Genomic DNA, 15,285 nt, shown 5'->3' on the forward strand with positions numbered 1-15,285 from the left:
GGTACCACAGGCAAAGGTTGTCAAGGAGATGCCCCAGTATCCTCCACTCCTCCCTCAAATATTGTTGAACTGGGCTCAACACGGGAAATCCATCAATGAAGAAAATACACATATGATTCATGCTCCATAGAGCCTTCAGTCTAGTGGAACAATGCTTAAAAATAACTGTTCAAAGATATAATGATAAACTGTGACAAGTCAGGAGATCCTGCCGTTGCCACCTGCAGATGCATCCAGCATCTGACCACTGCCCACAGCCCGCCCCCCGCCACAAGAGCTCCAAGGCATCTTCATCTCACTAGCTAATTGTGGGGCCGCTTATCTGGTCTCCCTCCTTCCCCTCTTGTCTCCCTGCAGTCTGTTTCCAACCCAGCAGCCAGAGTGGTCCTTTCAACACATAAGCCAGATCTTGTGATCCCTCTGCCGAGAACACTGCAGAGGCCGCCCATCTGAGGGTAAAAGGCAAGTCATTACCATGGCCAATGGCCCTGTGTGATTGATGACCCCTTGCCTCTCTGATAAAATCTCCCACTTTCCCTCTGCTCAAGCCATTCCAGGCTGACAGCCTCCAGACCATAAAAGTGGTATTTATTTTATTTTATTTTTCTAAGATTTTATTTACTTGACAGAGAGAGACACAGCGAGAGAGGGAACACAAGCAGGGGGAGTGGGAGAGGGAGAAGCAGACTCCCCGCCGAGCAAGGAGCCCGATGCGGGGCTCGATCCCAGGATCCCGGGACCATGACCCGAGCCAAAGGCAGACGCCCAGCGACTGAGCCACCCAGGCGCCCCCGTAAAAGTGGTATTTAAACCTGGGTCTGTCTGATTCAAGAGTCCATGACCCCTCCACTAATAACATTATCATCCGTTTTTTACAAATGAGGAAACAGAGGTTCAATAAGTTTAAGACGAGGCTAGAGTCACATGACTAAGAAATGTGACTATCATTGCAAATTGCATCTGTAATTATCTGCATAATTGCAAATCCAGGATAGACCCCCTACCACTTCTTGTGGGAGATCATAAGTGCCCACCAGTATAGACCAGGAAATAATATCATTGGCAATTCAAGTCACTTCCACCATACCAAATTCCCCTCAATTTTTAGTTCTACGGAGCTGTGGGCTTGGTCCTTCAAGCCTAAAATCATTTTAAACTGATCTCAGAAAGTCAGCCAGGAAATGAAAAGTTTTCTTCCTTTAAATTATCACACTACCCACAATGTAGGGATAATTTTTTATCCCCATAATTTTTGTAAATAAAGAGGAGGGTGGCACCCAGGAAGTCTGAGATCATATCTTCTGCTCCAGAGCCTCCTTTGGAGAGGACCTCAGGGCCAAGTTCAGGAGAAGCCAGTGAAACCCTTCACTGTATGGTCAGTGGAATTGCTGTGTCCATAAGACAAGGGAACCCTGGAAACAACCAAGAGGTTCAGGGCACCATCTCCTACTCATGTGGGTCAGATAGCAACCACGCAAAGAGAAGAAATGGGCAAGAGGGTCCCAGAGAGCTTTCTCCAGGATAGAGATGAAACCCAGCATTACTATCTCCAGGATGGACACAAGACTGGACCAAGAAGGGACCTCAGGTCTTCAGGTTCCTGGTTCCGTGGAGTCACCATGCTGGTGCTCCATCAAGTGGTTCCTGATTGAGTTCCTCCAGGGGCACAAGTCAGTCACCAGGCAATAAATCCCTCTTCCGCTTTAGGCATTACTGAGATCCAGCCGGCTCCTGTCAATCTCCCAGGAGCAAGCATCTAACAACCTAGGCTGACAGGTGGCCCCCTGGGATATGGTCTATAGTGGAGACCAGGGACTTCCCCAGGGCATTTTCCAGAATTAACTGCAGGGAGGGTGGGAGGCATGAGAGCTTCAGGAAAAGGAAAGTGGAGACGTGCGGGGGAGGCACACACTCTGGGTTCTGAAGTCTCCTGAGACAGGCTGGGCTTTTAGAAGGAACAGCACCAAAAGGTGGCACTGAGCTAAACAAACCAAACAGGTTTGTCACCTTTCCTCATGACTGGTATAATAGAATTCCTCTGGCGGAATTCCCTTTTCTTTTTTTCTTTTTCCCTCTTCTCTGTCTTCCTCCTTGCCTCTCTCCTGCCCTCCCTTTCTTTTTGTCCTTTCTGGTTCTACAGGAGGAAGTTCCACAGGGGGAATTGAACAGGGTTGCAGTCAGGCAGATCTGGATCTCTCTTGCTCTATAAATGGAGCGGCCCAAGTTTTGAGGGGCAAAGAGGCTTGTCTGCCTGGCTCCATTCCCAGCCCTGCCACTGTGTTAGTTAAGGCTCACTCTGTGACCTAAACTCACTTTCCCTCTCAATGTCTCAGGTACCCTCTCTGCAAAATGGGGATAAGACCGTTGTGGGGTTAAAGGTGCCTGTAGGTGGAAGAGCCGGGGGTGGGGTCTGGCACTAAGTCCAGGCTCTTGGTTACTAGCCTGGTGAAGGTCTTCATGTCCACCTGATTACTCCATCATTCACTGGACTCCGACAGCAGCTCACACCTCCTGGAATGTCGAATTTAATCTCTGGAAAAGAAATCAAACATGTATCTGGAGCCAAGTTTGAGAAATTAAAAGGGGGGGATCAACTGTGGGGAAAACATCTGGAAGAAGTCAAAGATTCGATGTTTATCTAAAACAATAAGATCTCACTCCACCCTGCCTGGGGACAAATGTCTTGTGTAACAGCAAACAAACAATTTGTGTAAGCTAAGAATTCTTGTTCTCCCTTTATAGTGACTAATGTCCTCCTGCACTCAAAGGTTATTTCCTGTTGCTGTTCTAGTCTTCGAAAACAGTTAAGTATTTGATGGAGTTTTAACACTTTGCATCTCAAATTCCAGTTGGGTAGCTGAGCCCAATTGTTCTTTTTGAACCAAAACCAATAAAGAGAAGTTAGTTCTGTCCGGAATTGGGCAGGAGATTAGCTTTGACGACTGTAAGAGTTTGGTAATGATGCGGGAAGGGCTGAGACAAGGACAAGTCACTCTGTTAATCCTACATCCTGACCCTCAGCGCTCAGCACCTAACCGTGAGGCTATGACCAACCCCGTTCCTAACAACCTGCTCGTACATTGGTGGCGTCATTCCCAGGGAGTCCCATTCCTGTTTTGAATCTCACTGTTCCCATTTTGGTTGGGGCCTCTCCCTTCCCTATCTTCCAGTTTTATTACACAGAACCAGGGTAGGCATCCTCTTCCTGTCTTTTAATCATTTGTTACACAGGAGTCTCCAGATCTGCCCACTTAAAATCAAGTAGTGGTGGGCAGGAGCTTGTCACTCCCCAGCTGGAGTCAGGTAAGTTATTTGTACATTCTCTGGCAGCGCTGGGGGGCATTCATTCAACAACGAATGCCAAGCACTGTTTTCAACTCAGTAAACAAAACAGAATCTCTCTCATGCGGCTTCTATTTCAAATTGAGGAGAGAGCCAAGAAACAAATACATAGATTGGATCAACCCAGTATCAATAAATGTTAGCTTCTTTGCATCGAATAATCAGAGAAGAAGTTCGAACCAGTGACGAGGAGTCAGCTCGGCAGAGACAACAGCCCGCACAAAGGCCTCGCTGCGATCCACAGTGGAAACAGTAAAAGCCATGAGATAATTAAATGACACAGTGACACCAAGCGCCTAGCTCAGTCGCGCATTGTGGCTGCTTCGCTCGGGCTGGTTTCCATCTCTGTCATGGAGAGCTGCGGTCAGAGCCAACCGCAACAACGACAGACGCCATTTATCGGTGACCTGACAGGGGAGACTAGGTCTCCCCAATCAGACGAGAGTCTCTGAGCTGGGCCTGTGCCTCGGCCACCATGGGGGAAGGCAGGATGAGCCCCCTGAGGGCAGGAACGGTGTCCCCTCCAGTCCCCAGGGGAGGGTCCTGTCCTCAGGGTTTCTTAAGCAGGAGACTGACAGGCACCTTTCCTCCCCATGGCTGCATCTTGCAAGGACTTGAAGTACCCAGCAGGTCCCAGCCTAGCTCCCTGCCCAGCCCTCAGCCAGGCCCCTGCCCGTGGTGTTCTGCTTTGGCATGTGGCCCCAGGGCCAAGCCACTGGTCGGGGATGGGGTTTCATCCTGAACTTTACCACGAGCTGCACGTGGCCAGGCTGCTGGGAACTTGGGAAGTTGATGCCAGAGTAAGGACAGCTGATCTCAGGGAAGGCGCCATACTGCCCTTGGAACTTGAGGCAGGGGGATTGTGTCATAGGGTCTCATCCCCATGGTACTGGTCTCAGCTGGCCAGTGGGAGGGGAGGGTCCCGGGGACAAGTCATACCCCACCTGGGCCTCGATTTCCATCTTAGGCAAACCAGTCCACAAGACTGAGCTTTCCCTGGGTATGTATCCAGGCTTAGACACAGGGATTGGGAGTCCTTGTCCCTGTCCCTGTCCTTGGAAGCCCCTAGTCTGATGTGGGAGACACAGCCCCACTCTTAGGGAGTGCCAGGCTAATGGGGGAGATAGGTCCTGGCTTCAGGTTTTTTTCCACTCCAATCTAACCAATACACAACACCCAAGAGCTCTCTCTAAAACACAAATATATTCTTTTTCTGCCTAAAAACCTCTCCTGGCTCCTCATGCACTCCAAAATAAACACCAAACTCCATTGCAAGGCACAAAAAGCACTCTACCACCTCCATGGGTATGAAGCCTGCAGGGCGGGGTGGGCCTTTTGGTGAAGGGCTCTTTCCTGCCCTGTCAAGGAATTTGACCTGTTCCTAAAGGCTCCTTCAAGGGTATGCTAAACTCATGCTTAGCCAGAACTTTCTTCTGCCTAAAGGGAATGTTTCCTTGCAGGGTGGGATGGGGACAGCAAAGGGAGAGCTTCTGACCATCTCCCACCCTCTGAGGCTACGGGTTCAGGAAAAACTGCCCTGCAATCGAGCTGCCCTGGGAGCAGAGCCCTGTCTGGGGGCACAGTGGGTGTGCGGAAAGGTGTCATGGAAGGAGAGACACCCTCTGGCCTATGGGAAATTTCAGGGACTTGGAGGGACACAGAATTTCTGTCCCCAGCACAGGCCTGAGACATGAAAGCTGAGGTGAATTAATGTAGTCACATGCACATGTCACTCAATACGGGTATCACAGGAGGGCAGGAAAGTCACCATTCTAGATGGTGTGGGGGAGAGGGGAGAGAATGGAGGACAGGTGCCAGCGAGTCTGAGTGGGAGAGGACAAGCCAGGAGGTCAGGCGGGAAGGGCTTTGGTTGGTAGAAAAGGCCTTGGACGCCATGAGGAGCTTAGATTTGGTGCAAGCAGGCTCCTTGCACAGCATGGAGTTTCCGCCAGGCCCAGCCCTGATGGAGTCTGCTTCTAGTACAAGAGTCTGATTCAGGCTGTCCTGTGGGGCTTCCAGGGCCAGTTCTAGAACTTGGGGCTTCCAGCCCGTCTACCCTAGGCTGCCTCATGTCCCAGCTCAAGATGGCTGGCTCCTCTACCCTGCTGCTGCTTCCCCAGCTCCTCACTGCCTTCTGGACTCAGTTTCTCCATCTGAGAAGAGGGAGTTCAGCTCTGTGTTCTCAGAGTTGCTCAGGGCAGCAATCCTACAGATAGCTGAGTGAGAATTCCAGGGGCATGCCCAGGTGGGGTCTCCAGTCCTCTCTGTCCCCTCTTCTGCCAGCATAAAGCCGCTTGCTGTGAGGCCCATGATTGTCAGGGGCACGTGGCGTGGACGCCAGGGAGCTCTTGGGAAAGATGGGAGGAGGGTGTCTTCTCCCCAGTCTGCTTGCCACCTCTTCCCACAATGGCTGTCACTGGCTGGGGCTGCCAAGGACACGGAGCTGGGCCGACTTGCTGAGAGCTGGGGGGACTGGTGAAGGGGTGACACAGAGTCCTTTCTGAACCCCACAGATTTTCCTCCCCACCTCCCCCCACCAGCTCCTGCCCTGGGCAGAGCCTACCCCGGGTGGTGGCAGGATGCTTCTTGAAGGGCTCCAACATTATCTCCCAATGAGTTTTCCACACGGTCATGGGAGAAACACTGAGGGGAATGAAAGGGATGCTCCTTTTATATTTTTTAAGCATGGCGTTCATTCCCAGATCATACTACTGGTAGAACACCAAGAATTAGCCGTTTTATCAACCCTGTAATAATTGGTAAAGAGCATGATTATATTGCATGGCACTTTGTGTCTATGGGTTAAATGTATTAAGTGGCTAAATATAAATATTTAAAATATAGTATTCATCTTTTAGCCCTGTTTTATTATTTCTTCCTTTAAGAAAACATACCAGAATTCTTAAAAATTGCAAATTGTTGGGCCCTTCTCAACTTCTGAGAGGCCCTGGTAGATCTTTTAGGATAGGGGGTTCATGGTCAAAAGAATACAGCCACGAAGGCTGCAGAATGTTAAATTATATCTAATTTTTCCAGTTCTGAATGGTTGGGCCAGGAGGCAGAAGTGTGATGGAGTCAGAGGGCCTGCTTGACATTCCTACTCAGTCATTTACTAGCTGTGTAACGGTGAGGCTGGCATGGAACCGTTCTTAGCCTCAGCTTACTTCTCTGTAAAATGGACATAATAAGTGTCTACTTCATAGCCTTGTTACGTGGCTAAAGAAGACGACCCACACGGTGTCACACAGTATCTCCGGACCCAGGATGTGCTGTAATTTGCTGTGATTCGATGAGAGCAGGCGAATGTCTCCATAAGATAGGCAGCTATATGAAAATGCAGCCTTAGAAAGCAGAGAGGGTTTGCCTCCTCAAGCAGGACTTTTCATTTACTTCCTCACCATCTGATTGACACCTCAAGGGAGCAGCCTTCTGGAATGACTTAGTAGTTGGGGCTTCTCCCCAATTCACTGCCTTTTGGCAGGTCATGTTCCTCTCCATTAATGACTAGTAATCTGTGAATCTACCTCTGCCTCCCTCCTCTGCAGAGACGGGCCCTGAGGCCCGGAAGAGGAGCCCATCTCTGGGATGGAGGGAGGCAGAGTAGATCCACAGATTACTAGTCGTTAAGAATGCAGATGTAAGAGTTAATGTATCTAAAGACCTAGGAGAATGTCTGACCCGTAGCAAGAGCTCTGTTTAAGAGTCAAGTGCTGTTGTTGTCATTGTGTTGTCGGTGTTAAATGCTCTCAAAGATTCTGTCCAGCTCTGATCTTCTGGGAGGTTCTACACTGCCCCAGTAGACTGATGCCCAGCATGGCCTAACCCCTTCTGGAAACTGGAGCAAGGACTCCTCCTGCCCTCTGCTCCCTGGGGGTCCAGAGGACCTCCTTCTGTGACCCTCAGGTCAGCAGGGTCTCCTGGGCTCGACCCTTGCAGGTGAGAGGCTTAGCTCTTGACACACATTTCTCTGATGAGGAAAGCCAGCTTTGCAAGCATGAAATTGCCCTTGGGGTCTCCAAGATCTTCAGTTCCATGGGCCACATTCCCTCCCTGCAGGTGGGTGAGAAAGACGGGAACTAAGGCTGACCTGTGGGCTGGCCTGGAGACGGGGAGGCGTACCGGCCAGGCGGGCAGCTGGGCAGGGGGGTGTGGGTAGTCTGAGAGTGGCCGATGGAAGGGCAGCCCTGATGGGGTCCCAGGGAGGCTGGTGGGAAGCACAGGGAAGGGTAGCATCTGCCCCCACCCCACTCTCTCAGTTCCATCTTCCTGGGTAAGGACTGGTGGGAACAGAGTCCTGGGCCCTAGCCCTAAGCTCAGAAATGGGTCTGAAGTCATCCCCACAGGGCAGCAGGTGGCCTTCTATCTTTCTGGAGAGTCCAGCTCTGTTGGTGACACTGTGTGTGTGTGTGTGTGTGTGTGTGTGTGTGTGTGTGTGTGTCTCTTTGAATAGAACCATGCCCTCCCAACCCATCTACCTGGACCTCAGCAGGAACAAGAGAGGACATGGCCCCATGGAGAGTGTCTTTAGCAGCTTGCCCCGCTGGAGCAGAGCCATTTTTCACACGAAGACATAGAGATAGGAGCAGCCTGCAAATGAATTCAAATTCTCTCCTGAGTCACATGAAATTACCCTGCTTTTCAAGTCCACAAGGCCTTGCCCATGAAACCCACTCAGTAAGTCACAGGACTCTAGAAGATTCAAGTTGGCCAGGATCTCAGAGATCATCCCACCCAACCCATACCATGGGGAGTAAGAGGGCCCCCAGAGGGAGGCCTGTATAGGGCCTGAGCCTCTTGGCACCTGCCATATAATAATGCATTTCCCTCTTGTAAGGACAAGGGAGTAATAATAAATTGTGATCATTTCACTACCCAAAGTCATTGAGCCCTTCCCATAAGACACTGTGAAAGAATGAATATGCACAAATCCTGCCCAGAGCTCTTCTGACATGGATATTCTCCTAATAATGAAGGCCAAAACTTGTTCCTTTATCTCCCAAAGAAAAAGTCTATCAGGGGGTGTAATAATGTTACATTATAGAGAGAGGTGGTGTGAAAATTTTACCACTGGATAAAATCAGGGCACTGGGAAAGATCACTGGGGAATAGGTCAGAACACGCTATTGTTGGCCTGAGTGGTAGGTAGCCAGAAAACTCCTTAAAGGGGCTTGGCACCCCCATGTCACCCCTTTGTTACATACTGCCAATCACAAGGAGCAACACCAGAGTCTGGCCCAGGATCTTTCATACCACTGAGGATTCTCAGCTTCAGGAAGATGGCTAAACATGCCAGGCATAGCTAAATATTATTGGGTATTCCATTTGATAAAGCATAAAAAACAGAGGATAGAGGATGGGTGGAATTTTAGTTGCTTGGAGTCCTGAAATTTCCATCTTACTGCAAAGAGAGGGATTCAAGTATGGGATAGTGCAGAGCAGAGAGGTATGCCTACTGTGGTCTTCTAGCCATCCCCAGGCCTCAGGGAAGAACCTACCAGCTACTTGGGGGCCAAGGGAGGCACGTAAAATGCTGAAGGGTTCTGTATTGGGTCATGTTCCCAGCCTCCCTCTTTTCCTCCTAGGACGATGGAACATGTGGCTCAGAAGGTCCCCTGGAGGCCAGGACCCCACTATCAGAAAGAACACCTTGGGTTTATTGGACCAGCCTCCTGAGAGCTGGACTCCTGCCTCTCACTTCCACTCTCCTCCATTCCTTTTCTGCCCTGCACCAGAATGAGTTTCTAAAAATGCAAACTGGATCCCGTCGCTCTTCCAGATTAAATAAACCTCAACAGCCCTTAGGACAGAGATCAAAATTCTTAAATGGCTTCTCAAGCCTACCTGTCCAAGCTCAGCCCACGTCACTCTTGCCCTAGGTCTCTGAGCTCCAGCTCTACCAGCCGTCTGGAGGCTCTAGTTCTCCCAGAGCATGCTGCAGTTTGTTACCGGCTATTTCTCACACGTCTGACCCATTAGACTGTAAGCTCCACGAGGGGAAGGCCCTGTCATCTGCTTACCTCTGTATTCCCCGTGCCTAACACAGTGCCAGACCCAGGACCTGACACAGGGTAAGTGTTCAACACATACTTATTGAATAAACGAAACACCAGCCTCTGACACCTAGAGCTAGAAACACACAAGGAGACACACAATATATGTATGCACACACACACACACACACACACACACACACACCCTGGAGTGGAAGAGGTCAAGCACCTCCCTTCTCAGAACACACGCAGAGGTAGCTCCTACAGAATTGGCAATGTGATAGTGAGCACGTGTAAATACCCAGTGGCCTCCCTTTGAAGGTGGCTCTTTCAAAGCAGACCAGGTGGCCTTCTCATCTCGTCTCCCGGGCCTTGCTTCTCCTCCACGCTCCTTAAGAAAATCTGTTAGCAGCCATCCTATCCCCAACTCCCATCTTCCATCCACGCATCCTCAAAACCCCAACCATCTGCCTGCCACTTTCAGCCCCTAGCCCAGCTGGCCGGACCCCCCTTCTATCCCGTGAAAGCTCACCTTCTCCCGGAAGGCCTCCTGGCTGCAGACCTCCAGGGTCTCCCCCTGCCCCACACTCTCAGGGGAGTGCACCCCCACAGCAGAGCCTTTGGGATCGTGCCCTTTGTCTAGTTCCTGAAGGTTGTTGCCTGTTTGGTGCCACTTTGGGTTGTGACTCCCAAGAGGGCACTGGCTTTATGTATTTGTGTGACTTATGGTGTCAAGGGTCTCAAGGGATCTGCTTAGGAGCAAAATTAGGGCTTTGGATGATGTACCCCACCCCTGCTAAAAGGGGTTATCTACATGAGGCCACATGGAACAAACCTAACCAGTCAGCTTTGCAAACTGAAGAGTTGGATGAGCTAATCTCACGGGACCCTTCCGTCTCTGACCTCCTCAGAGGCTAGGGCATTAACACTGGGGCGGGGGCCCTGCCCTGCCAAGCCTGGCCTAGAGCAGGAGGAGGGAGGCGGGGTGAGTGGGAGGGGCAGAGGGAGCCTGGGGAGTCCGCAGTGACCTACAACTGCTCCCAGCACTGCCTGTCCACCAGCAGTCCATTCAGAGGCTCTGGCAGTGCGAGGCAGCTGGGAACAGGGAGGAGGGAGCAGACAGGAGGCTGGAGGTCAGCAGTGCACCCAGGTAAGTAGGCACTGCGCACCTGGTTGCCCACCCAGGGCAGAAATGGAGATGCTGGAATGCTCTCGAACTTTTTCTACTCAGGAAGGAGCAGCAGTGGGCATGAGATCAGCCTGGGGAATATTCAGCTGTAAACAGTGGGGTGCACGTACAGTCCCCTCTAAATGACTCCAGGATATTTGGAAGAGAGAATTTCAGTGAGTCCTGTCCGGGGGGGCCCTGTCCTGGCTCTGATTTTCCAGGCACTGTTTGGCTTAGAGTGTGAAATGATGACCAGGTTAAAAAGCTGACTCGCTGTCTAGAATGAGGACCTCAGGTCTAGGACTCGTTACATCTGGATTAATAACCTGGTCAAAGCAGTTGAGACAAACTCCATTTGGCTCTTCCTGCCTCAACCCTACCAGTTTGGAAGGTGGGGGCAGCAGCTACCCAGAGGCGCAAGATGACGGCAGGTGGGAGCAGGGGGTGCCGGGGGGCTGTGGGTCCTGGAGGGACCAGGAGACACTGCCCCGGGGGGCCAGGGCTGAGAGTGTTGGTGGGATAGGCTGAACTGAGGAAACGGCTGCTGTCTGGTGCTAAGAAAAATTAAGATTTCTTCTCCAAAGGGGGGAATGAACCATGGGAAGAGAATTCATTTCCTTCCCTGTCCCCCCGATTGAGATGATATCCATCTCGTCTCCACCCAAGCAGACCTTTTGCCCATTCGCCACTAACCTTGTCCCAAGTCTGGCTTCCTGAAGAGAATGGAGGTCTAGAGGGCAAGATGGCTTAACATCCGACCCTTAAGTTCCCGGAGGGGTCTGCTTCTCTCGCCCTTCTCAGCTGGGACCTGTAGGCAGGAGGTTGGACGGACAGAGGCCGTGTTAGCATTACACTTCATGTGTGGCAAACGGCAGAGTAAGTGCCTGAGAGCTGGTGATGAGGCTGATGGCGGTGATGAGGAAGATGAAGAGGACAACTAAGGTGTCCGTGTTAAATTCAAATTACTCCAGGACAGGTGCCAGGCAATGTGCTGGGGAACGGGTGGGACGCAGACCCCAGCAGCTCCCACCCCTGTGGTCAGCTGCGTTCTCTTCCCCTGGCGGCGGCGCTCCATCCTCGCCCTCCCTCCTGACTCCCTGCCGCGCGGCGCCTGTGGCCCGGTGACCGCTCCAGAACGCCCCTGGCGCGCCATGGAATTCCAGCGCCCTGGGGGGCAGCCGCTGCACTGTAGATGGGACACCCCGAGGCCAGAAGTGCCAGTGGTGGGCAGTTGTGAAATGCAAGTGTCAGCTGGGGGGAGGAATTTGCTCTGTCATGTGTGATTCTATCCTGAACGCAAGGCTCTTTGGGCAGGGAATGGCATCTTCAAAATGGAACCCTTGGCCACGGGCCAGCCGCACAGGAGGTGGGACTGCTGAAGAACTCTTTCAAGACATCCCCCCCATCCCCCTCCAATTCATGGCTCTCACCAAGGCTCTCATGTCAGCCCAGAGCCAAGCCCCCTCTCTCCCCGGGGTGGCACTCCCCAGCAGCCATGATGGAAGGATGCAATTGTGAGAAAATCAGGGGGAGACAGTGGTGATGATGGTTGGGAGAAGCTGGAGGGCATTTCTTTCACCTGACGCTATAAATCACTGGCTTTGGAAGGGGGCAGATGGATTTATGAGGATCCTATCAGCCTGTGTTAAGAAGAGCTAAAGAACAGCCAACTAAGGGATTCTCCCCCACAGACCCGGTGATCAGAAAGATTCCAGATTAGTTGAGGGAGGGAGGTAGAAGGCCGCTGGACCCTGCTAGAAAATCTCAGAGTTGGGGTTGGAGCCAAGAGTCCCAGAGAATATCCCTGGAAAACTGACATTCCACAGTCAAGAGGGGGCAGGCTGCGAAATCGTTCAAGGAATCCTGGATGCCAGGCATTTGATTTCCTGAGGTTTGGGGAAGCTGTGTCTCATCCTCTGAGTGGCCATCAGGCCTGGGGCCCCACCCGAAAGGCCAGGCCACCAGCACAGGTTGCAGGTTCAGCCCCATGGGCTCCGTTACTTGGGAAAGGTAAAACTGAGCAGCAACCCACCCTCTCCCTGTCTCGGGGAAGTTGGTTTTGCTGGAGCAGAGACTTGCAGGACACCGATCAATACCATTAGGTGGGGTTAGACAAGCTCTCAGGGGGCAGCAACTCTACCCAGCTCCCAGGCCAGAGACCAGCCGAAGCACGGATGGTGTGGGGAGATGGGGTAAGACCAGCCTGCACTCTCATAAGCAATTCTGTCTTCTGTTCTCAGGAGATCAGTTGCCACCCTCAGTAACCAAAGAGGCACCCAAACTATGGCAGGTGAGAGAAGAGCTGACCTCCCCTCCCCCGTCCTAGTCCCTCACTGGCGTTCCTCACGGGGTGGAAATGAGGGAAGGATAGGGCTCAGAGATCTTCGGGAACTTGCCTGGTTCTTTGTTTTTTCCAGTTTAGGCTTTGGGTTTTAATTTGTTTTCCTGAATAAAGGATGCACAGCCCCAATGCGGAGCCCCTTCCCATTCTCCCTTCTCCGACTTTACCCCAGTGACGCTCCCAGGGTCTTCCCTGGGTGCCCCCTGCCCACTTCCCAGGGGCTCCATTCACACTGCTGGAGGACCACTGCCCAATTCCACTAGAAAATTCAAAAGCCCTGCTCAAGTCAGGAGCTCTGAGAGACAATCCCGCCCAATGGTGGGAGAGTGGGGAGGGGCTCACGTTCCGTGGATGCATGCATCAGGGCTCCATTGTGTTAAAGGGTCACCCACGAGGAAGAGTAGGGAAGGTTCATCTCCGTTTCTCCCACCTTCTCCAGAGAAGCCCCCAAAGAAGTCCGCCATTCATGGGGTGAGCATTCGGCAGCTGGTGGAGGAGATCCCCGAAGGCGGCAGCACACCAGACTTCCAGCAGAAGCCCGTCGCCTTGGCGCTGCAAGAAGGTGAGACCCGGGAGGGGAGCTGCTGAGAGTCTCCACGGTGGAGGGGGCTCACCCCCATCCTTCCTAGCCGGCCTCCCAGCCCCCACATCCAGCACCAGGCCACACCATGTCTCCCTCTGCTTCTGGGGTGCCTGCCTGCCTGGGTCCCCAGAAGGGCCAGGGACCTGAGGGGCAGAATGGGCAAAGGGAGTGAAGACATACTAGGGTATGCTGAAACAAGAAATATTTGGGAACAAGCGTGGGGGATGCTCACTGGGGAGCGGGAGAGGTGGTGGTGTTGCCGAGCTCCCCTCCCCTCTCCTGACCTCTGAGCAGTCGCTGTAGACACTGTTAAAATGAAGTTCTTTTGGGCCACATGAGAAAAGTGCCCAGGAAAGTGATGGGAGCAAAGACTTTTGGGGGAAGGGGTGAGAATTGGTGTTCTTTTTCCCAGCACAGGTTCCTACAATACTTTGCAATTTACATCATTTCGGTATAAGAAAAAGAATGGCACTTTATTTTTCTAAATCTGACTCTAAGTCCTCACTCAAAATACAAAGGTCATGGGCAATTGTCTCTCATCACTGCGGAGGGCCCTTGGGTCTTCACTCTGTACTGCTCTCTATGGAGATGTCCCTGACAGGAGCCCAAGGGATCTCTTGAGGGTGGGCAGCTCCCGGCCTTCCATGCCACACATGGAGCTTGGGCTCTTTTCTGAGGCTGGAACCCTGTGTCTCGGGATCATCCCGCCTTGAAAGTGGACACGGAACCCCCAAAAGACTCGTCCCCTTCCCAGTCCTGGGAGGTCCTTCAGACTCCTCCCTCACCTACGTGCAAAGAAATGCACCCTTCCACCCCAAGCCCTGCTTGCCTCTCCTTCCACCATGGACAGTCCAGCTGCATCTTTTCCTCAAGGAGCCCACCCTCTGTGATACAGAAGCCGGGGGGGGGGGTGCGGATCTGCCTTCTGGGTGCCTGGAAACTGCTGCTCTCTGCCTGGCATCATAAGACTCCTTGAGTCAGGGCACCAAGGCCTGACACCCTTCTTGGAATGGGCAGTGGAAATACCTAGAGCAGTGAGAACAACAAATTAAAGTCCCAATAAAGTATACTCTTAGCCCTCCCCCAAGCTGCCAATATTTTGACCGCCTTCTCCTGCCACAGGGAAAAATGCCATCTTTCGGGCCGTGGTCTGTGGGGAGCCCAAACCCGAGGTGGGTTGGCAGAGCACCAAAGGTACCCTCAGGAACTCCAGCAAGTACCAGATCTCCTCCTCCCCCCGCAGCAACGAGCACATGCTACAGGTAGGACCTGCAGCTCGCCCCCGACCCACGATCATCTCTCCCAGTCCCCTTGAAGGGCTCCTTGGCAGCCTCCAAACCCCGGAGGAGTAGATGCTCCCAGCTGGGGTTGAGCCCACTCAGCTCCATCCTGTGGCTCCAGGTGGCTGGAGCCAGGTTGGGACCTGCCAGGCTTGCAGGTACGTACCTCTGCTGATAACCTGGCAGGTGGTGGAGGCTGGAGCTCAGGAACTCAAGCTGTGGAGTCCGGATGGCCTGGTTTCCAATCCCAGGCCCACCACCTTGGCCTTGGAAAGTTCCTTACTTCTCTGTACTTCCGTTTCCTCATCTGTGACACGGGGATGATAACAGTACTTACTTTACAGTGTTGTTACGAATATGAAAAGTTTACGTGAGGTATCTCACCAGTGTCTGGCCTCTAGCGAGCACTCTGTCCCTGCTGCCAATATTAGTAATAATTAGAGCTACCAGTCACAGAACACCTACTATGTGCTGGGCCTTGGGCTAAACATTTGACATAGATGATATCATTTACTCCTGACCATTCACTACTTTCTGAGGCATTATTATTCTCGCCGTATAAGAAATTAAGGTTCAGAGAG

The 15,285-nt window shown here is 52.2% G+C and overlaps 1 protein-coding gene across 1 annotated transcript in view; it reads left to right on the forward strand.

Moving 5' to 3' along the window:
* The first annotated feature begins 12,783 nt into the window (after nucleotides 1-12,783).
* Nucleotides 12,784-15,285, forward strand: part of IGFN1 (immunoglobulin like and fibronectin type III domain containing 1) — a 29,757-nt gene continuing 27,255 nt past the window's right edge. Inside the window, exons 1-3 of the mRNA XM_078076879.1 lie at nucleotides 12,784-12,801; nucleotides 13,295-13,403; nucleotides 14,547-14,686. Of these exons, the coding sequence (XP_077933005.1) occupies nucleotides 12,784-12,801; nucleotides 13,295-13,403; nucleotides 14,547-14,686 (267 nt within the window). The remainder of the gene's footprint in view (nucleotides 12,802-13,294; nucleotides 13,404-14,546; nucleotides 14,687-15,285) is intronic.

Source organism: Halichoerus grypus, chromosome 7 (assembly GCF_964656455.1).
Source record: "Halichoerus grypus chromosome 7, mHalGry1.hap1.1, whole genome shotgun sequence".
Taxonomy (NCBI): Eukaryota; Metazoa; Chordata; class Mammalia; order Carnivora; family Phocidae; genus Halichoerus; species Halichoerus grypus.